Source organism: Hemiscyllium ocellatum, chromosome 30 (assembly GCF_020745735.1).
Source record: "Hemiscyllium ocellatum isolate sHemOce1 chromosome 30, sHemOce1.pat.X.cur, whole genome shotgun sequence".
NCBI lineage: Eukaryota > Metazoa > Chordata > Chondrichthyes > Orectolobiformes > Hemiscylliidae > Hemiscyllium > Hemiscyllium ocellatum.
In genome coordinates, this window is record NC_083430.1 from 13,049,923 (window position 1) to 13,073,887 (window position 23,965).

At 42.3% G+C, this 23,965-nt stretch overlaps 1 protein-coding gene across 2 annotated transcripts in view; it reads left to right on the plus strand.

Moving 5' to 3' along the window:
* The window catches only part of LOC132830037 (ephrin type-A receptor 7-like), a 604,896-nt gene that overhangs the window by 557,761 nt on the left and 23,170 nt on the right, over positions 1-23,965 (plus strand). For both annotated transcript variants that reach the window (XM_060847499.1, XM_060847500.1), the window contains exons 12-15: positions 66-127; positions 7,155-7,358; positions 13,621-13,770; positions 14,497-14,690. In XM_060847499.1, coding sequence (XP_060703482.1) covers positions 66-127; positions 7,155-7,358; positions 13,621-13,770; positions 14,497-14,690 — 610 coding nt within the window. The remainder of the gene's footprint in view (positions 1-65; positions 128-7,154; positions 7,359-13,620; positions 13,771-14,496; positions 14,691-23,965) is intronic.

The window sequence follows — 23,965 nt, forward strand, 5'->3', positions numbered from 1 at the left end:
TTTTCCCTGTGCGTTCTACAGCACTATATTCTAACATCACTAACACTCTGATTCCTTTTTTGCAGGTAAACCCATGATGATTGTAATTGAGTACATGGGAAATGCAGTGTTAGACTCCTTCTTGAGGGTAAGGCGTCAGATTTATCTGACCTGTTTTTAAGCCAAATAGCTTCTAAAAATGGATGCCAATGAAATTGGAATACTCCTCACTTTGCTGGATTCCCTGCAGCTCCAACAAGACTCAAGTATCTTGACACCATCACTTCTTGATTGTCACCATATCCACTCACTCCCTTCATTACCCAGACACAGTAGCAGCGGCGTGTACCATCTACAAGACGCGCTGCAGCAACTCGGTCAGGTTCCTTTGACAAGTCCACAACCACCTGGAAGGATAAAGGCCACTGATGGTTGGGAACATCTCTTCCTGCAAATTCCCCTGTAAGCCACGCACCTTGCTGATGTGGAACTGTACCAGCCTTCACTGTTGGCTGGATCTACACCCTGGAACTCCTTGCTAATGGCACTGTCGCTGTTCCTTACCCCAAGGACTGCAGTGGTTCAAGAGGCAGCTATTCACTACCCTCACAAGGGCAGATAGGGTTGTGCAATAAAAGTTGGCGAAAGCTCACTTCCCACAAATTTATCACATTGTTTCTGAAAAGAAATGGATTACATTTTTATCCAAACAGCAATGCACTGCATCATGTATTAATGAAACACAGTGTGATCTCTCACAGTCTGGAGTTTTCCACCTGAGCAGACAAAATACCAACTGATACTCCAGCTAGAACGAGTAAAGAAGCAGGAAGGAACACTCTTGGTTTCTCTTAATTGTCCCCGATATATGCCTAAGAGTATCATGAATATTTGACATTGTGTGGTGAATGATCTCCTGATTTTTGTTTCTAAATACTGGCCCCTCTCCTAGCAGAGCCATATTGCAGCAATTTGACTGTGTTATAGCAGAAAGAGGGGTCCATTGGCTAATGAAGGCCAATGACAGCTTTATACAAGAGCAGTTCAACTGCCCCCACCTTTTGTTTTAATACTGCAAATTTTTAATCATCAATTGCTTATCTAATTATCCTCTGTAAACTGCAATCTAATCTATCTCCACATCATTCTCAGGCAGTTTATTCCATTTATGATCATTCCTATGCTGCCCTTATCTTAAACTTTTATCCTCTGGTTCTCTGCATTTTATGATTTTGAACAATTCTATCAAATCTCCATGCAATCTTCTCGAAGGAGCTTAGTCCTCAGTTCTCAAACTAACTCATGACTGAACTCTCTCATCCTTGGAACCATTCTTATTAATCTTTCCTATAACTTGTCGAAAGCTTTTACATCTTCCATGTTACCCAGACTTGGACACAGCACCCTTATTGAGGTGGAGCTGATATCTTACAACAATTCAACAGGAATTCTTTGTTTGAAGGCTGATTAGCTCAGGTGCCTGGACGACTGGTTTGGGAAGCAGTGTAGTGCCAACAGCATGAATTCAATCCCTGCACTGGCTGAGGTTAACATGAAGGACTCTCCTTCTCAACTTCTCCCTCAGATTAAAACACCACTAATCACTTCTGTTTCTGAGTTTTGAGATGATTTGTAGCTCAGGTTGAGGTTCTGGATATAGGTTTGCTCACTGAGCTGAAAGGTTTGTTTTCAGATGCTTCGTCACCGTACTAGGTAACATCATCAGTGAGCCTCCGGATGAAGCACTGGTGTTTGGGTTTCCTTGGTTTGGTGATGTCATTTCCTGTGGCGATGCCATTTCCCACAATTATGTCATTTCCGCTTATTTTTTCTCTCAGGGCGTGGTAAACGGGATCCCAAGTCAATGTGTTTTTTGATAGAGTTCCAGTTGGAATGTCATACGTCTAGGAATTCTCATGCATGTCTCAGTTTGGCTTGTCCTAGGATGGATGTGTTGTCCCAGTCCAAGTGGTGTCATTCCCCATCCTTATGTAAGGATACTAGTGAGAGTGGTTCATATCTTTTTGTGGTTAGTTGATGTTCATGTATCTTGGTTGCTAGTTTTCTGCCTGTTTGTCCAATGTAGTGTTTGTTACAGTTCTTGCAAGGTATTTTGTAAATGACATTAGTTTTGCTTGTTGTGTGTATAGGGTCTTTCAAGTTCTTTAGCTACTGTTTTAATGTGTTGGTGGGTTTGTGGGCTACCATGATGGCATGGGGTCTGAGTAGTCTGGCAGTCATTTCCGAGATGTCTTTGATGTAGGGAAGAGTGGTTAGGATTTCTGGACGTGTTTTGTCTGCTTGTTTGGGTTTGTTGCTGAGAAATCGGCAGACTGTGTTCATTGGATACCCGTTCTTTTTGAATACACTGTCAAGGCGATTTTCCTCTGCTCTGCGTAGTTCCTCAATGCTGCAGTGTGTGGTGGCTTTTTGAAATACTTTTCTAATGGAGCTTAATTTGTGGATGGTTGAAATGATTGCTTCTGTAGTTCAATATTTCGTCCATATGTGTTACTTTCCTGTAGACGCTGGTTTGAAGTTTCCCATTGGTTGTTTGCTGTGCTGTAACATCTAGGAATGGCAGTTTGTTGTTGATATCCTCCTCTTTAGTGAATTTTATGCCAGTAAGGGTATTATTGATGATCTTGAAGGTTTATTCTAATTTGTTTAGTTTAGTGATGACAAAGGTATTATCCACATAGCAGACCCAAAGCTTAGGTTGGATGGTTGGCAGAGCTGTTTGTTCGAGTCTCTGCATTACTGTCTCTGCAAAGAACCCTAATATCGGAGATCCCATGGGTGTTCCATTGGTCTGTAGGTTTTGTTGTTGAAGGTGAAGTGGGTGGTAAGGCATAGGACTACCAGCTTGATGATATTGTCCTTGCTGATGATGTTGGTGGTGTTTGGTGTATGTGTCTTTGGTTCTGCTAATGGTGCAGTCAGTGTTTCGTTGGTCAGGTTGTTGTTGATGGATGTGAACAGAGCTGTTACATCAAAGGAGACCTCTTCTATCTTGGTGTCTTTAATGGTATTCAGGAATTCTTGGGTGGAGTGGATGGAGTGGTGTGAGTCTTTCACTAAGTGTTTTAGTGTTTGGTGTAGCTGCTTGGCCAATCTAAGTTGGTGTTCCAGGTAGCGAGACTATGTGTCTGAGGGGGGCTCCTGGTTTGTGAATTTTGGGTAATCCAGAGAAGCATGGTGTGTTGGATCCACTGGTTTCATTTTTTAGAAGTCAGTCTTATTTATTTCTCCAGATTTCTGAGGTTTGTTTTTGAGTAAGGTTGTGATTCGGTTCTTTAGTTGGGTCAAGTCTATCATCACTTGTTGGTAAGTGTTGGTATCTGCAAATAGTGTGTTCACTTTCTCAATGTAATCTCTTTGATTTAAAATGACTCTCAAGTGTCCTTTGTCTGCAGGATAACAGTTTTTAGTCTTTCTAGTGCTTTTCTTTCTTGTGTATTGAGCGTGTTTCCTTCCTTTATCCTGCTTAATGTTGGTACAACTGTCTGTCTGATGGTTTGCTAGGTTTCTTCTGTGAGTTGGTTGTCTTTCAGTCTTGTTTCTAATGCTGTTAAGAAATCTTTCTTGTCCACATCCTGGAAGTTGTAATTTAATCCTCTTACTTCAGTGTCTGTTAAGGTTCAGTCAAATAGGATTTTTACCTATGCTTCTGTTTTGTCAGTGTTGTTATTTTGCATAAGGTTGTCTAATTTTTGCTGCAGATTTAGTTATTTTTTTTCATTTTCTATGTTTGTCACTGTCTAATATCTATGGTTTTTGTACTGTGTCTGTCCATTCATAGTCTGGTGCATTAGTGAGTAAAGTCTTTTGGCGCAAAATTCCCAATTGTATTTACAGAGTCTATTGTGGGCATCATTAATCATTTCTCTAAGCAGTCTGTGGCTATTTTGCTCTGCTATTCTTTTGGCTAGTGGGATGATAAGGGGAAGTTTGTATTTAAGATATTTAGGTAGTACCTGTTTCTTTAGGCATTCGTGCAGGAAGTACAGCTGTTCGCAGGTGATGTTCTGTCCAATGGCATGAGTTTTCCATTTTCAAGCTTGTTTTAGCATAATGTGCCCATAGGTATAGGCGAACTTTGAGAAGATTTGCAGCTCAGGTTGAGGTTCTGAATGTAGGTTTGTTTGGTGAGCTAGAAGGCTTGTTTTCAGATGTTTTGTCACCAAAATTCACTAAAGAGGAGGAAAACAACAACAAACTGCCATTCCTAGATATCACAGTTGAGTGAACAGTCCATGGGAAACTTCAAACTAGCATCTTCAGGAAAACAATACATATGGACCAAATACTGAACTACAGAAGCAATCATCTCAACACCCACAAACGAAGCTGCATCAGAGCATTATTTCAACGAGACACCACACACTGCAGCATAGAGGAACTACGCAGAGCAGAGAAAAATCATCTATACAGTATATTAAAAAAGAACAGGTACTCAATGAACTCAGTCCGTCGATTTCTGAGCAACAAACCCCCACAAGCAGACAAAACACAACCAGGAACCTAGCCACTCTCCCCTACATCAAAGACATCTCAGAAATGACTGCCAGACTACTCTGACCCCTTGGCATCACGGTAGCCCACAAACCCACCAATACACTAAAACAGCAGCTAATGAAATTGAAAGACCCTTTTCAGACAGCAAGCAAAACTAATGTCATTGACAAAACACCTTGCAAGAACTGCAGCAAGTACTACGTTGGACATTTAGGCAGAAAACCAGCCACCAGGAAATAATGAACATCAGCTGGCCACAGAAAGACATCACCCACTCTCACTAGTATCCTTACATACAGATAAGGAAGGACACCACTTCGACTGGGACAACACATCCATCCTAGGACAAGCCAAACAGAGACGTGTATGAGAATTCCTAGAAGCATGACGTTCCAATTGGAACTCTATCAACAAACACATTGACTTCGATCCAATTTACCACCCCTGAGAAAAAGAACAGTAAATGAAATGATATCACCAACCCAAGGAAAATCAAACACATAAACAGAAAGCGGGCTACACCACCAGTGCTTCATCCAGAGGTTCACTAAAGATACTACCCACTATGGTGACGAAACATCAGAAGACAGACCTTCCAGCTCAGCAAACAAACCTACATACAGAATCACTTCTGTGGAATGGAATATTAATCCTATCATAACTTTATCTCATCTTCATACTCTATTCTCTGATTTATTAAACCTGGGATCCTGTCTTCCTTTCTAATGACTTTTTCCAACTGACCAACTACTTTCAATGGTTTGCTCACATATATCCATAAGACCATAAAAGATTGGAACAGCAATAGGCCATTCAGCCCCTCAAGTCTGATCTATAATTTACAGAACAACTTCAATTATCTGAACAAGACGGGCAGGGAATGTTGTGTTCAGATAAATGATTGTTCGGATAATGTTTCTTCGGGACCTTGAGATCTTGTTCAGATAATCCAAAATTTGGATAATTGATGGTTGAATAACTGAGGTTATTCTCTGATAGGGTCATGCTGATCTGATATTCTTTTAAATATCCATTTCTCTCTTATTTGAGTAGTTTTAAGGAGTTAGGGTACACTGCAAAAGGCTATTTTCTCAGGTTGGGGAGTGATGGACTAAAATAGAGAGCAGAGTTTTCAGGAGTGGAATTGGGAAACACTGCTGCACCCAAAAGACAGTTAATATTTGAACTCTTGTTCCACGTGCATATTAATTGTGTGACCTCATTTTAAATCTGAGATTGATAAATTCTTGTCTTCCTTTTTGTCCATTCTGGTGGCTCAGGCATATAGTTAAGGTTTCCTGACACCAGGCGCCATTCTCGACATAGGGACTTTGTTTATCTTTTGACTGGATCCAAACACCTAGGTCAAGACCTTAAACAGCCGTTGTGGTAATATACTGTGAGAGGTGTAATAGGGAACCATTTGGAAGTGCACCCACATTGGCCACTCAAACTATTTTTAGTGGCCAATCAGCTCGCTGTAATTTGTGTTCTTTGATCTTGGGAAGTGAGCTTTTTTAAAAGCAAGGTCACATTTATGGTCTACCCTTCGTTGCTCTGCACAGCGTTTTCTCCCTGAACCACTGTAGTTTTGGGATGAAGTTGCTGCCAAAATGATAAGAATTCCACTTGTCTGATCCAGCAATTATTTTTAAAAAGGCATGGAAAAATGTGCAAGAAAGTGTCCTGTGTCACTAAAATGTAGAGGTGAGGTTGTTTGTGAACCTTGCTATGTGTTAAATAACTGCCTAGAAATGGTTGAAATTAAATCATTGTATGTGAAATGCTTCCCGATAGATTCAATAGCAAGCTATGAAAATACAAATTTACATGTTTTTTCCTTTTTGCAGACGCATGTTTATGCCAGAATTTATGTTGCGAGTCAAATCTCTCCTCTAAAACAGTATAGCCGTGGTTTAACAAGACTCATTGCCCAACTGTCAGAATAGCTTCCCTTCCCAAAACCGAAATACAAAAAGCCAGAAAAGCACAGAAATTACTGTTATTATCCAAACAAGTGTGATCTTTAGGCAGGACAATGACAATCTACTGTGAGCTATTCTCAGAAAGAAACTCAATTGGTGACTTGTATATCTGAAAGGGATGGGCAGGCGCCATTCTCAACATAGGGACTTTGTTTATCTTTTGACTGGATCCAAACACCTAGGTCAAGATCTTAAACAGCCATTGTGGTAATATACTGTGAGAGGTGTAATAGGGAACCATTTGGAAGTCCCTAGGAACTGGTTCCCCAGGAATCACATGGACAGTTTGAACTTCCAGTGGTCAATCACCTCCCATCTGAAAAAAGCTGACAACTCCGAATTCAAGTTGGATACTTCGGAGAGTCTCAACTCCCTAGCCTGCATTGTTACCCAGCACAGGTTAAAGGGATTGAAATCCATTCTAACTCCTACAAAAGTACAAAACCTGTCTACACACACACACAACCTTAACTGATCTGACCCGACTTTCTGTCAACAAAATCCATGAATTTGTTTCTCCGCCTCCCTCAACAATCTGGAGATGATTTTAAGCCCAAACCAATTTGGAAGAAATGGAATGTAGCTGCTCACTGTGACGTACTATATGTTGTTGTTGTATTAATGATTGTTTCTATCCAAGTAAAATGATAAAACGATGGGTTATTTCTGCAGAAACATGAGGGCCAGTTCACAGTTATTCAGCTTATTGGCATGCTGTGTGGAATAGCATCTGGGATGAAGTACCTCTCTGAGATGGGTTACGTACACAAAATCCTGGCAGCCCACAAAATCCTGGTCAACAACAATCTGGTGTGTAAAGTGGCAGGCTTCCGACAAGCACATGAAGAGAAGGTGGACTCAGTGTTCACAACTATGGTGAGTGGAATAGACATCAAACAGCTGTCCTACACCTTAAAGACATCTTGAAGTCTTATTGTGACCCTCGCATCAATACTGGGCCCCATCTGAAATATGCCACATTACATCATCTCGATTGTAACAGAAAGAACTTCCATATCAGCATAGCAACATTTCATGCAATTTATATAAGTTCCATTTGATTGTCTTGTTTGCTGCTTCAATCCTCCATCATCCTTTTAGTTGCATCCAAATTTTGTACTCAAAGTTTGAAAAAAATGGGCAACTACAATAGAAGGCCTCCTTTGTTCCCTTGCCATGATGCAGTCTTGTTCATTATTTGCCTTTCACAGAATCGGCTTTAGGCCTGTTTCCCTCTGCCCCCCTTACTTTCTCTCATTTTTCTTTGTATTCTACTTTTTGCACTTTCTCCTTTCTTTCTTTCTCTTTCTCCCCCTCTCTCTCTCCCCTTTGAATGGCACCCCTTTTCAAACTTTTCTCCCTCTACACAATGGCACAGTGACAGCAGTGTGTATCATATACAAGATACACTACACCAATCTGGGAACATTCCTTCATAGAGGATCCTCCTAACCAATGGCCCCTATCGCCATTGATCTATCCCCATTAATCATATTTAATAAAAATCTATTGGGTTTGCCAGTGTTTGCTCAAGGTATAGATTACAGCTTGGTTTGTCAGTCTCAGGTATTTCAGTTGACCTCTAGGCACTACAACAAGACTTACCAAAGTGAATTGGGGACTGTCAGTGAGGTCACAGGCTGAAATTTGAGGTTGTCACCCTTAGACAGCAGCAGGCAGCATGGAACTCTCTAATGGAGATAGAACAGTTGTATTCATACTCTCATATTGCATTCATGACAATTTTCAAGCCTCAAAATGGGTTTGCAGTGGGAAAAGATTTGAAAAGCACTGATCCACCACGTTTTGGGTGAGAAATGCAGATTTCTACAGCCCGGTGTATAGAAAAAATTGCTTCATGATTTTAGTCCAGAATGGAGCTCTTTTCCTCAGGCTTTTTCCACTGGACACAGAGTCAGACAGTCATAGAGATGTACAGCACGGAAACAGTTCCTTCGGTCCAACCCATCCATGCAGATATCCCAACTTAATCTGGTAAGGAAACAGTTATTTTTTTTAGATTAGATTAGATTAGATTACTTACAGTGTGGAAACAGGCCCTTCGGCCCAACAAGTCCACACCGACCCGCCGAAGCGCAACCCAACCATATCCCTACATTTACCCCTTACCTAACACTACGGGCAATTTAGCATGGCCAATTCACCTGACCCGCACATCTTTGGACTGTGGGAGGAAACCGGAGCACCCGGAGGAAACCCACACAGACACGGGGAGAACGTGCAAACTCCACACAGTCAGTCGCCTGAATCGGGAATTGAACCCGGGTTTCAGGCGCTGTGAGGCAGCAGTGCTAACCACTGTGCCACCGTGTCCACTGGTCTCGTTTGCCAGCACTTGGCCCATATCCCCCCCAAACCCTTCCTATTCATATATACCCATCCAGATGCCTTTTGAATGTTGCAATTGTACCAGCCTCCACCACTTCCTCTGGCAGCTCATTCCATACGCATACCACCCTCTGAGTGAGAAAGTTGGCCCTTATCTTTCTCCTCTCACCCTAAACCTATGCCCTCTAGTTCTGGACTCCCCACCCCAGGGAAAAGACTTTGCCTATTTATCCTATCCATGCCCCTCATGATTTTATAACCCTCTGTAAGGTCACCCCTCAGCTTCCAACGCTCCAGGGAAAACAGACCCAGCCTGTTCAACCTCTCCCTATAGCACAAATCCTCCAACCCTGGCGACATCCTTGTAAATCTTTTCTGAACCCTTTCAAGTTTCACAACATCCTTCTGATAGGAAGGAGATCAGAATTGCACGCAATATTCCAGTAGTGGCCTAACCAATGTCCTGTACAGCCACAACATGACCTCCCAATTCCTGTACTCAATACTCTGATCAATAATGGAAGACATACTAAACACCTTCTTCACTATCCTATCTACCTGCGACTCCACTTCCAAGGAGCTATGAACCTGCACTCCAAGGTCTCTTTGTTCAGCAACACTCCCTAGGACCTTCCCATTAAGTGTATAAGTTCTGCTAAGATTTGCTTTCCCAAAATGCAGCACCTCCCCTTTATCTGAATTAAATGCCATCTGCCATTCTCAGCCCATTGATCAAGATCCCATTGTAGCCTGAGGTAACTTTCTTCGCTGTACACTATACCTCCAGTTTTGGTGTCATCTGCAAACTTACTAACTGTACCCCTTATGCTCACATCCAAATCATTTATATAAATGATGAAAACTATTGGATTTTTTTCTTCTATTTCTTTCTATTTGTCCCATCCCAATGACCTTCCAGCTAAATATGTGACCACCACCTGCGTCTCATATATATCAAATTTCATTATCATTTTAACACCCCTTTTACAGATGCACTGTAGAATGCATTCTATCTGGATGCGTCATAGCTTGGTATGGCAACTGCCCAGAATCATGAGAAAACTACAGGGAGTTGTGCATATAGCCCAGGCCAGCACACAAGCCAACCTACCATCCATTAACTCCACCTTCACTTTTCGCTGCCGTGGAAAGGCTATCAACATCATCAAAGACCCCTCCCATCCGGTTATAATCTCTTCCAACCTCTTCCATCAGACAGAAAATACAAAAGCTGAAACACACAGACTAAGAGGTTCAGGAACAGCTTCCTCTTTGCTATTATTAGACTTCTGAAAGTACCTTTCAAATTTCATACCTAATGTTAATCTTGATTTTTGTGCATCTTCTTTGCAGTAGTAACTTTGATTAGATTACTTACATGTGGAAACAGGCCCTTCGGCCCAACAAGTCCACACCGACCCGCCGAAGCGCAGCCCACCCATGCCCCCACATTTACGCCTTACCTAACACTACGGGCAATTTAGCATGGCCAATTCACCTGACCCGCACATCTTTGTGACTGTGGGAGGAAACCGAAGCACTCGGAGGAAACCCACGCAGACACGGGGAGAATGTGCAAACTCCACACAGTCAGTCGCCTGAGGCCTGAGTCAGTGCTAACCACTGTGCCACCGTGCCGCCCACCATGCATCCCTCACTCTGTTCAATCATCCTGTGGTCTTTGTATGTTATGATCTGCTTGTACTGCACACAAACAAAACATTTCCCTGTACTTATGGACATGTGACAATAATAAATCAAATCCAATTAGAACGAAGGGGGCATAAACCTTTTAATAAAAGGCTTTGTTTTAATATCTGCTTTCTCTGTGTTGGTTTTCAGATAACCACACCAAAAATTGCACATGTCACAGCTCGATTAAGGCTTCACATAATATTTAATGGCTCATTACCCACTTAAGCAATATTAAAGGACCATTTGGCTGATGATTGGCTGCTAATTTTTCATTGTAGGCCATTCTTACAAATCATGTCTGAGTAATCCAGCAATACATTAATTACTGGATGAAAAAAGCCCCTCCTTTCCTCCGACAATTTACAATCGCTGGGAAATTTCAGCCTGGGGAAATCAGCAAGCTGTAGATTCCAGCTTTAGATTATTTCTGTGACAGGAAGGAACATCTAGGTGAGAAATCCTTTATTTAGCAAGGTCCTGAAAAGCAAGTCAGTGCTTGCAGGTCAGGTGGGCAGCAGCTAATTTCTTCAGAGCAGCTGAAAGTGAAATTCCTGTTTTACATTCAGAATTTCTAAACTAGGAACAGCGAGTAATTTTATTAAGATTGTAACCTGTTTTCATGCATCCAGTTTCCTACAGTTTCTGAATAATTTTGTGGTTTATACTAATGAATTAGTCACCTTTATTGTAACACTAATACTCATTCTGTGATCATCTCTGCTGTGGTGTCTTGTATACTGTTCTGATAGGGCACGAGAAAAGGATTTGGAAACACGTTTTCTCCAAGCTCACTTAATGAAGCAAGCATTTTGTCTGCCACAGTATTCTCACACATCTACAATACTCTTCAGTATAATTTACAAACCCATAAAAATGACAGCTTAAACAAACAACAGCTCTCATGACAATGATTCTCATTGATCATTCTCCTTTATTGATGTCCACAGTGACAGAATGAGCATCAGTCTTTAGCGAGAGTAATGTTCTTGAGCCAGCTTTCCCCAAGTTTGTAGGTTATGGGTTGAAACCAAGCTCCAAGGATTTGAGGGCAAAACTCTGCACTGACACTCCACTGCAGTGCTAATGGAGTGCTGCATTTTCAGAGATGCAGGGAATACTGCACCAATGAAATGCCTTCCTTTGGATGAGGCATTTAAATGTTGTCACATCTACTTTCTGGATGAATGGAGAGGAATGCATGGTGCTAGAAGGTCAGGGAAGGTCTCCTGGCCAACAGGATAAAATAGGATCTGAAGTAGACCATTCACCCCCTCAAACTATTTTGCCGTTCAGGAAGATCGCCAGCTGATCTGTCTGTGGTTCAAATTCCACATTCCCATCTATCCCCCCTTAACAACCCTTGAATCCTCTGCCTAGCAATGATCTGTCTACCTCTGTTTCTACATTATTCAATGACTCTGTCTCCACCAACTTCTGAGATAGTGTTAAAAACTCACACAGCTCTCTGACAGGGAAAAAAATTATCTTCATCTCTGTTCTGAAAAGGAAACCCATAATTTTGAATTAATTTTAATGTCTAATTGCATTTAGCGTCACTTGGAAAAACAAATTGGATTATTTGATAATTATCGCATTGCTATGTAGAGTGACAGAGATGCACAGCACAGAAACAAACCCTTTGATCCAACTTGCTCATGCCAACCAACATACAAACCAATCTAGACCCATTTGCCAGCATTATGGCTACATCCCTCTAAACCCTTCCTATTCATGTACTCATAACCGATGATTTTTAAATGTTGTAATTATACCAGCCTTCACCACTTCCTCTGGCAGCTCATTCTGTGCACGCACCACCCTCTGCATGCAAAAGTTGCCCCTTAGATCCCTTTTAAATCTTTCTCCTCTCACCTTAAACCTATGCTCTCTCGTTCTGGACTGCCCCACCCTGGGGAAAAGATTTTGTCTATTTACCTTATCCGTGCACCTCATGATTTTATAAACCTCTATAAAGACCACCCCTCCAATGCTCCAGGAAAAACAGCCCCAGTCTATTCAGCCTGTCCTTATAGTTGACCTCTGGCAACAGCCTATCAAATCTTTTCTGAACCCTTTCAAGTTTCACAACAACCTTCCTACAGCAGGGAGACCAGAATTGCATGCAGTATTCCAATAGTGGCCTGACCAATGGCCTGTACAGCTGTAACATGACCTTTTAAATCCAATTTCTCGGAGCTTACTGTGCAAGTGAATAGATGTTGCATTTTCTGCATCATTACAATGACTACACTTCAGAAAGTCCTTCAATAGTTTTAAATCACATTGGGACCACCCTGAGATCACAGAAGTCGCTATATAAATGCAAGTGTTTTTTCTTCTGTTTCAAACTTTTACGTTCCCTGTGTTTCGACCTTTCCATCATATAATTTTTTCAGGAGCACAGAAAAAGGAGGAGGCCTCAGGCCTGTTCTATCATTCAGTTCCCTTTTGAATGATCTTTCTACTAATGTCATCTATCTGTCTGTTTCCATAACCCTTAGTATTCTAGCCAAACAACAGTCAATTAATCTCAATGTAGAAAGTGTACTGAATTGACATGACTCCTCTTTTTGTGAAGAAGTGCTTCCTGATATCACCCCGAACCCCCTCAACTCAAACTTGAAGTCAATGCCTTCTTTTTCTTGCCACCACCCAACAGCAATTAATCCTATTGACCTTGACAAACTCATTCATCATAATTAGCTCACCTGTCAATCTCTGTCTTCGCGTCAATGCATTTGTTCTCACAATTGAGCCTTATGAGTTCCAGAGTCATGCTGGTGAATCTGTACTGTGCCCCTTGAAAGCCCATATGTTCTTCCTGAGGAGTGACTCACAGAGCTGAATGCAGAAATCAGCACCAAACATAGCAAAGATAAACTAAAAGGTATTCAAACTTAACACCAGTTCAGTAAGTCACAAATGGGATAAATATCCCCTCTGTGCAGCTGTGGTATATTTAGTTTTCCTTCTATCTAGACGGAGAGAAAATCACAAAGGATGTGTCTTGCTGTAGATCCTACTGTATGCTTTATGGTGATAGATTCCAGCAGTGTCAAAATTGAGCCTTGTCTGCCAATTCTTTCTGAAACAGGGTGGGAAAACCTCTGTCCTGTGGGCAGCTCCAGAAACCATTCAGTACCACAGATACAGCACAGCCAGTGATGTCTGGAGTTTCGGGATAGTCATGTGGGAGGTGATGTCCTATGGAGAACGACCTTACTGGGACATGTCTAACCAAGATGTAAGTTGCGTGGTTGGATCCTAAATGTGTAAATATCACTCAATTTTTGGCAAAGGTTCAGCAAACTGCAGAAGAGTGAATGTTTAACTTCACATTAGGACAGTTTGACGTAATCTGTTGTTAGTCTCAGATTAGATTACTTACAGTGTGGAAACAGGCCCTTCGGCCCAACAAGTCCACACCGACCCGTCAAAGCGCACCCACCCAGACCCATTCCCCTACATTTACCCCTGCACCTAACATTACGGGCAATTTAGCATGGCCAATTCACCTAACCTGCACATTTTTGGACTGTGGGAGGAAACCGGAGCACCCAGAGGAAACCCACGCAGACACAGGGAGAATGTGCAAACTCCACACAGTCAGTCACCTGAGGCGGAAATTGAACCCGGGTCTCTGGTGCTGTGAGGCAGCAGTGCTAACCACTGTGCCACCGTGCCGCCCAGTTTCTGCACGTCATATTTGATTGCTTGCAATGTAATTAGATTTTCTGATACAATTGTCTTCCAGCTAACTGTATGGTTAGCAATTGGATGTTATTGTTAGAGAATATTCAGATGCATAATTTTGTCTTGTAGAATTCTGCACAGAGGGACCATTTGATATTTTAGTAGCAAAAGAATAATGAAAGTGTTTGTAGCTTGGCACAGATTCAACTCCCTCTGCGGCTGATTGTAAATTTTCACAACCTCTGGGACCTCTGTCTTAAAGTGTTTGCCGTTTCAGGTCATTAAAGCGGTTGAAGAAGGTTTTCGTCTCTCTGCTCCCATGAACTGCCCGTCCAGACTCCACCAGCTCATGCTGGAGTGTTGGCAGAAGGATCGCAATGATCGGCCCAAATTTGCACAGATTCTGAGCATCCTTAACAAGATGGGACGCAATCCCGAAAGCCTGAAAACCATTCCCAATGGCTGCGTCAGGTAAACTCCCAATCTGAGCCTTGCGCTTGGCCTACGTTTGTATCTAACTGATGGACTTGGACCTTAGGATAGTCATATGGTAGTTTACAATGCTCTATTTATGTACTGTTTTACTGGAAATGATGGAACCAGTGCATGCAGATTTCACCATTAAAGTCCCCTTGTGATTCTCTAATCATCTACCATCTGCTCTGTTTTGATAGCATCTAACCTGATATTTATGGATGTAACATCTGTTTCGGTGGTAATGTGTTAACTATATGTTAAATGTAAATGCCTTTAGAACCAATGCACTAGTCCCTCATTCAACTTCATTCTTGTGTGAAACGTATAACTTTAAGAGATTTTTGTTTAATATACATCTGTGTTCCTTAATCCTTGAATTCCTTCTACTGGCCTTGGTACTTGGGTTGCAATGCAGCATTTATTTATCAATTCCTGTGGAATGGATATGGATGGTGTTTTGGGCAGTTTCCAAACAGAACCTTATAAATGTAAGTTTAGATTAGATTAGATTACTTACAGTGTGGAAACAGGCCCTTCGGCCCAACAAGTCCACACCGACCCACCGAAGCGCAACCCACCCATACGTTTACCCCTTACCTAACACTACGGGCAATTTAGCATGGCCAATTCACCTAACTCGCACATCTTTGGATTGTGGGAGGAAACCGGAGCACCCAGAGGAAACCCACGCAGACACGGGGAGAACGTGCAAACTCCACACAGTCAGTCGCCTGAGTCGGGAATTGAACCCGGGTCTCAGGCGCTGTGAGACAGCAGTGCTAACCACTGTGCCACCGTGCCGCCCACAAAAAGCATCAAATGTCTCAATGCTTAACAGAAATCATTAGACCTACCACAGCCTCATTCCTATAAATTACAAGGCTACCTAGTCTGAGAAAGGGACACTGCAGAACTGTTCCTCTGAAGAATGCTTTTAAATCACATTAATGAAGAAGCTCAATGGATTTTTAGCTTGACTTGAATCCATGAACTGCATGATCTGTGCATGCTTCAAGGGATATCTCATCGAACACTTGCACATGCACCTAGCCCCAATATGACAACATTTTATAATGATTGCCATTCATGAAAGAATATTTTCATGTCAGACATCTCACCCGTTGTGAACAGGCGGGTCAAATATAATGTTAATCAGTGTAAGCAATTCAATTCTGTGATGGATTCAGGCGTGTGGATTTCTTGCACTACAGTTCATGTCTGATCAGATTGGTCACTGTGCATAGCAAACGCTAAATCTCCCTCCCAATCCCTGAAGGAGCAGTGAGGGGCCAGCCCTGACTCTCAGCTGGGTATCTTCCCACTCCTCCTTCACCACCAAGTGGCTTTCTCTTGCTGTCTCCTTCCTTTGTCTCCCCTTCATTCCTTGCCTTTTGTCTTGAGCGATGAAAGAGAAATTGTGAGTTTTGTTTTTACAGTTGAGTAGAATTTTGTTGTTGATGGAATGTAATTAGGGAGCAAATTGTACCGGGGACGAAATGTTAGAAAACCTTGATTGTTTATTTTCTGCTTCCATTATTCACCAATTAGATTTAAATACTTAACCTAATGAGGAAAGGAAATTGACTTCACAGCTCAAGAGATACGCCATACATGATGAATGTAAGAAAAATGTTGTGATGATATAAAATAGGGCAATTAGTTGTGCATTTTACCCTCCTATCACCATGGTGACATGACAGACATTATTGCCTCTAATAATCTGATTTCACTGGTGATGTAGTTACTGAAGAGCTTATGGTTGTGAGACACACAATTATTAAAACAACATCGGAACCATACATGGGCCATTTGGCTCCTTGAGCCAGGTTAACATTTAATAGGATTGTGCTGATCTGGTGTGACTGTCACCTCTCTTTTCTACCTTCCCCATAACCCTTCACTCCCTTATAGGTTGAAAGTCTGTCTAGCTCATCCTTGAATATATATACATTGACCCAGCCACCACCACCGACTCTGGAAGGAATTCCAAAGCTCTCAGAGCATTGATCCTCCTTCTCCTTTGTGCACAGGACATTTGTGAGGCCACTTTTGGAATACTGCGTACAAGTATGGTTCTGGATCAGTGGTGCTGGAAGAGCACAGCAGTTCAGGCAGCATCCAAAGTGCAGCGAAATCAACGTTTCGGGCAAAAGCCCTTCATCAGGAATAAAGGCAGTGAGCCTGAATCGTGGAGAGATAAGTTAGAGGAGGGTGAGGGTGGGGAGAGGGTAGCATAGAGTACAGTGGGTGAGTGGGGGAGGGGATGAAGGCGATAGGTCAGGGAGGAGAGGGTGGAGTGGATAGGTGGAAAAGGAGCTAGGCAGGTCGGACAAGTCCGGACAAGTCATGGGGACAGTGCTGAGCTGGAAGTTTGGAACTAGGGTGAGGTGGGGGAAGGGGAAATGAGGAAACTGTTGAAGTCCATATTGATGCCCTGGGGTTGAAGTGTTCCGAGGTGGAAGATGAGGCGTTCTTCCTCTAGGCGGGATGGTCTCCCTGCTATAGGAAAAATGTTGCTAAACTTCAAAAGTGCAGAAAGGATTCACAAAGATGTTGCAGGTTTGGGGGGGGTTTAAGTTACAGGGTGAAGCTGAATAGGCTGGGGCTATTTTCCCTGGAGCATCAGAGGTTGAGGGATGACCTTATAGATGTTTATATAATCATGAGGGGCATGGATAGGGTGAGTAACCCAAGTCTTTTCTCCAGGGTATGGGAGTCCAGATCTAGAGGGTATAGGTTTAAGGTGAGAGGGGAAAGATTTAAAAGGGAGCTCAGAGAGAGCATTTTCACACAGAGGGTGGTATGTTGATAGAATGAGCTGGCAGATTAAATGGTGGAGGTTGGTGCAATTACAACATTTAAAAGGTGTCTGGATGGGAATATAAATAGGAGGGGTTGAGAGAGATGTGGGCCAAATGCTGACAAATGGGATTAAATTGATTTGGTATGGCTGGTCAGCATGGACGAGAAGGACTGAAGGATCTGTTTCCGTGCTGTACACCTCTATGACTCTCTAACTTAATTTTGGAAAACCAATTTCTAGATTTCCCCCAGGAGATCTGTGACATTATTGTCACTAAAAAGGTTATTTTGTCCTTGGTTTCTTTCAAGGGAGTCATAGTCACAGAGATGTACAGCACCGAAACAGATCCTTCAGTCCAACTTGTCCATGCCGACCAGATATTCCAATCCAATCTAGTCCCACTTGCCAGCACACGGCCCATATCCCTCCAAACCCTTCCTATTCATATAACCATCCAGATGCCTTTTAAATGTTGCAATTGTACCAGCCTCTACCACTTCCTCTGGCAGCTCATTCCATACATGTACCATCGTCTGTGTGAAAACATTGCCCTGTAGATCTCTTTTGTATCTTTCCCCTCTCACCCTAAACCTCGTTCTGGACTCCCCCACCCCAGGGAAAAGACTTGGTCTATTTATCCTATCCATGCCCCTCATAATTTTGTAAACCGCTATAAGGTCACCCCTCAGCCTCCAACGCTCCAGGGAAAACAGCCCCAGCCTGTTTAGCCTCTCCCTGTAGCTCAAATCCTCCAACCCTGGCAACATCCTTGTAAATCTTTTCTGAACCCTTTCAAGTTTCACAACATCTTTCCGATAGGAAGGAGACCAGAATTGCATGCAATATTCCAACAGTGGCCTAACCAATGTCCTGTATAGCCACAACATGACCTCCCAACTCCTGTACTCAATACTCTGACCAATAAAGGAAAGCATACCAAATGCCCTCTTCACTATCCTATCTACCTACAACTCCACTTTCAAGGAGCTATGAACCTGCACTCCAAGGTCTCTTTGTTCAGCAACACTCCCTAGGACCTTACCATTAAGTGTATAAGTCATGCTAAGATTTGCTTTCCCAAAATGCAGCACCTCGCATTTATCTGAATTAAACTGCATCTGCCACTTCTCATCCCATTAGCCCATCTGATCAAGATCCTGTTGTCAACTGAGATAACCTTCCTCGCTGTCCAATATAGGTGTCATCTGCAAACATACTAATTGTACCTCTTATGCTCACATCCAAATTATATATGTAAATGAGGAAAGGTAGTGGACCCAGCACCGATCCTTGTGGCACTCCACTGGTCACAAACCTCCAGTCTGAAAAACAACCCTCCACCACCACCTTCTGTCTTCTACCTTTGAGCCAGTTGTGCATCCAAATGGCTGGTTCTTCCTGTATTCCATGAGATCTAACCTTGCTAAACAGTCTCCCCTGGGGAACCTTGTCGAATGCCTTACTGAAATCCATATAGATCACATCTACCGCTCTGCCCTCATCAATCCTCTTTGTTACTTCTTCATAAAACTCAATCAAGTTTGTGAGACGTGATTTCCCATGCACAAAGCCATATTGACTATCCCTAATCAGTCCTTGCTATTCCAAATACATATACATCCTGTCCCTCAGGATTCTCTCCAACAACTTGTCCACCATCGACATCAGACCCACTGGTTTATAATTCCCTGGCTTGTCCTTACCACCTTTCTTAAACAGTGGCACCACATTTGCCAACCTCCAGTCTTCCGGCACCTCACCTGCGACAATTGATACAAATATCTCAGCAAGAGGCCCAGCAATCACTTCCCACAAAGGTCTAGGGTCCACCTGATAGGGTCGTAAGGGGCAGAGGTACTTTAGTGTCCAGTTTAACAATGGCAGGGGAGTGGCCAGTTCTCCCAGTTCAGGTTTTTTTTCTAGTTTGCTTTAGCTGCAGCAGTCACATGATGCTGAAGTCCAGGGAAGGCAGGCAAGCTTCAGCGAATGTTTCCTGACTGACTTTCTCTCTGAAATATCTTTGGATGTTGTTCCTTCCTGCCCGTAAGAATCTGTGTTTGAAGTATCCTTTTTGCCAAGGGGTGTGTTTATAGGATGTCACTGGATTAGAACAACTCCTTAGTTAAGTATCAGGTCGATTTAAGTTTTCTAATAGTTAAGTTATTCTAAATATCATTTTCCTTTGTTCATTTTTCAACTGTAGTTTTTAAATAAATTCTGTTTTGCTTAAAGCTGGGTGGTTTGACCAGCTGCATCACACCTGGAGCACTCACTTCACATCTGCCTTTAAAATAAGGAAAAGTTGGGGTCTAGTCTACCTTCTTAAAATATTATAAGTGGGTCTCACCTGGTCCGTAACACATTCTTCTGAGCTCAAATAAGTATGGGACAAACTTTCCAACGCCTTTCTGAAAAACAACCATTTAATCTCAGATCGAATGAACCGCCCCTGAATGGCTTCCCATGCTAATATGACCCTCACTAGGTTTGCTGACCAAAGCTGTACACAATACTCCAGATTCAGTTTCACCAATATCCTGAATAGTCAAATCATTATTATTACTTTAATAATGCAACTCATTTGCATAAAGGCCAACATTCTAACTACTTGCTGCATCTGCGTACTAATGTTTTGTGACTTACATGCATAGACTCCCAGATCCCTTTGTGTGACACCATTCCATATCTCTCCCATTGAAATAATACTGCTTTTCCATTCTTTCTGCCTAACATTTTCCTATCTTCCAAATTTTGTCTGCTCACTTTACCTGTGTATATTCCTTTACTGACCATTTGTACCCTCCTCACAAAACACTTTTTAACCTTTTTATTTCCTGAAATTGAGCAACAATATACTTGGTTTTATTCAAGTCATAAATAATGAGGCCTCAGGACAGGTCTACGAGATACAGGTTGCCCACCTGATTATGACTCATTTATCTTATCTCTGTCTCCTGATAATTAGCCAGCCCTTTATCCATGCTAATATGTCTGTTCTAATAGAATGAGTATCAACCTCCATCTTGTAACCTCCCATTGCTTGTTTCTTCATATGTTTGATCAGCTTGCTATTAAAGGCATCTCTGCTGTTCACCTCAGCTGCTTCATGTGGAAATAAGTTCCACATTTTATCCACTCTGTATTTTCTTTTATTCTTTCAAAGTACAGAGGAACCTCGATTATCCGAATGACAATTATCTGAAATTCACTTTATCCGAAGATCTCAACGTCCAGATAGAAACATTACATCAAAGATGTGTTACCAACACTGATCGTGTTTTTTGTTTACAATGATTAAAAATGAACCCAGCTGACTGAAATGCTGCTGAGAACAGTCCTGGCCATCGATGGGAGCCCAGGCACCATTTCCAAATGACTGACCGCCTGCCCCTCTCTCTCTCTCTCTCCCCTCACTTTCCCTGGGGTTCTACACAGGGTTGTACCCTAAACCCCCCTTCCCTAGATAGTCTCAACATTGTCCTGTACAGGGTAAAAGTGGAACTTGTCAAGAGGTTGTAGTAAGACGTTTTGTGCACTATTTGGAGACTCACCTCAAAGGCAGCAGCAATCTTACTGTTGGTGTCCAGTCCGGATGTCCTGGGGTGGGGGGATGGGTTAGGGGGCCAGAGGGATATGGGTGGATGGGGGGTGGTGGGAGGGGGCTCGCACGGGGTGTGCTGCTGCATTGTCTCCTGAATGGGCAATGGACTTAGCAAGTGCTCGCTGTGTCAATCCCATTGAACTAATTGGGGGGTGGGGGGAGGGGGGGTGGCAGAGATGGGACACTTCAACAATGCTGCAGGTCCCTGACACACAAAGTTAAAAATCACACAACATCAGGTTACTGTCCAACAGGTTTAATTGGAACCACACTAGCTTTCGGAAGACCGCTTCTTCATCAGGTGATTGTGGAGGCCATGTGTTAATCACAAAACGTTTTTTTAAAAAAAGTTGCATTCTCAGGTTAACTGTAATAATTGGTGTTAGCATATGTAACTGTAACATATTGTGTAGCTAACATCAATTGTTACAGTTAACCTGAGAATGCAACTTTTTTTTAAAAAAAACGTTTTGTGATTTACACATGAAAGAAGTGAAACTATCATGGTATTCAAACAGATGAAAGGCTCAACAAACAATCAAGGTATTTTTCAATGTATAATTTCAGTTACATCTCACTGTAAACTTTTGCTATAAATTCTGTCTTAAAATTGTGTCCTCCACAACCACCTGATGAAGGAGCGGCGCTCTGAAAGCTAGTGCTTCCAATTAAACCTGTTGGACTATAACCTGGTGTTGTGTGATTTTTAACTTTGTCCACCCCAGTCCAACACCATCATCTCCAAATCCTGACACACAAGTGTGTGTCAGCTCAGAATCAAACCCTGAGACAGAGAAAAGGAGCAAGGCAGGCAGAGAGAAGGAAAAGGAAACTTCTGAAAACTCCGAGCCCCAGAGGTGAAGCATTGAATCAATTAACTGAACAATCAGTTATCTGAATGAAATAGTACCCGCCCATCTCTTCAGATAATCGAGGTTCCTCTGTAGTGTGGGAGGTGCTGGCTGGGTCAGAATTTATTGCCGTAATGCCTTTGTGAGCTTCCTCCTTAAACTGCTGCAGTCCTTGGGGAGTGCGAACACCCAGAGTGACAGCAAGAGTGAAGGAATAGCTCCTTCTGAATTCCTTTTCCCGTTTATGAACAAATATCGGCTATTTATGACCTGTTGTCATTTGGAAACCAAAACCAAAGAAATGAAGGACATTATTATTAAGCTCTTTTAGCAACCATGCTTTCCATATGTTCAATCTATTCAATGGTTATTTAATAATGGTAATAGAACATGAAATCACAGTACAGATCATGTGGCATGATATGAAGATACTGTTATGCCAATTAACGTCCCAGTGCCAGGAGCTTTGCTATTATTCGGGAGTCAGATTGGGTGTGGGGGAGATTGAATGCAGCATGTAAAGCGAGTGGAAGGGTCTTGATTTTGCTTATTTGTAAGGGTTAGGGCAGCATGACAGCTCAGTGATTAGCAATGCTGCCTCACAATGCCAGGGGCCAGATTCGATTCTAGCCTTGGCCAACTGTCTTTGTTGAGTTTACACATTCTTCCTGTACCCGGGTGCCCTAGTTTCCACTCTCAGTCCAAAGATGTGCAGGTTCGGAGGATTGGCCCTGTTAAATTGCCCATAATTTCCAGAGTTGTGCAGGCTAGGTGGATTAGCCATGGTTAAAAACCTCTTGTTGAGCTATGAGGATGGCTCTGTATGGAATGCTCTTTGGCAAGTCAGTGCAACTGGATGGGCCAAATGGCCTGTTTCCACTTTGTAGGGATTCTCAGATTGTTTTAAAATTTGAAATCACCAGACACGCACCAATTCACAACTGTTCACTCTTCACAAAGGGCTGAACAGACTGTACCAAGTTAATGTACTTTCCTACATGATAGCCTCAACATCATTGAGCTGGCTATTTCAATTGGCATGGCAAAATATTTAAGAACCATTTATTATTGTGGACCCAAGATGAATAGTGCAGGTTTTGTTAGTTGATGCATAGTTATTAGATTAGATTACTTACAGTGTGGAAACAGGCCCTTCAGCCCAACAAGTCCACACCGACCCGCCGAAGCACAACCCACCCATTCCCCTACATTTAACCTTTACCTGGGCAATTTAGCATGGCCAATTCATCTGACCTGCACATCTTTGGACTGTGGGAGGAAACCCACGCAAACACAGGAAGAATGTGCAAACTCCACACAGTCAGTCACCTGAGGTGGGAATTGAACCCGGGTCTCTGGTACTATGAGGCATCAGTGCTAACCACTGTGCCGCATATTTATGATTTGAAATTTTGCAAATTTCACAGCTACATGACATGTTTTCTTAAAGTGGTCTGTGAGCTAAGAATTTCTGTAACTCTGTTTTAATTTGAGTATTTTTACAAATGACAAGCAAGTTTTAGTTTTATATAATGTAAGGTTTATATATATATAAATAATTTGTTAATTGCAAAATACTACTGTAAGTTAATGAGTGAAATACAATGAAGTTACTTACACATTCACATATGCAGATTAGGATAAAAATACTTTTATGGAGGTGAAATTGAGTTCAGTTCCTTAAGATATTGGTGCAGCTGAAATGTTGGTTAGCTGGACGAGAGATTGAAGTCGAAGAGCTACGTTCAGCAGCTGTGATTACTTTTGTAGCTGAATAGTCACAAGTCTGCTTCATTAGCTGGATTCATTAGGTAGAGTGGCTTAGGGAACAAGTGAAGATCCCTTTTCCTTACTGGTTCTGATATAATTATATTTGAGGGCTCCTTTTCAGCAGAACAGACAGGATTTCTGAGCAGATTCCTCTGTAACTCCAGAGGCAAACAGAAAACCCAACTCTTAAACTGCTCAAACTGAGTGTTATGGCCTGATACTGTCATTGCATACTCTAGTGAGG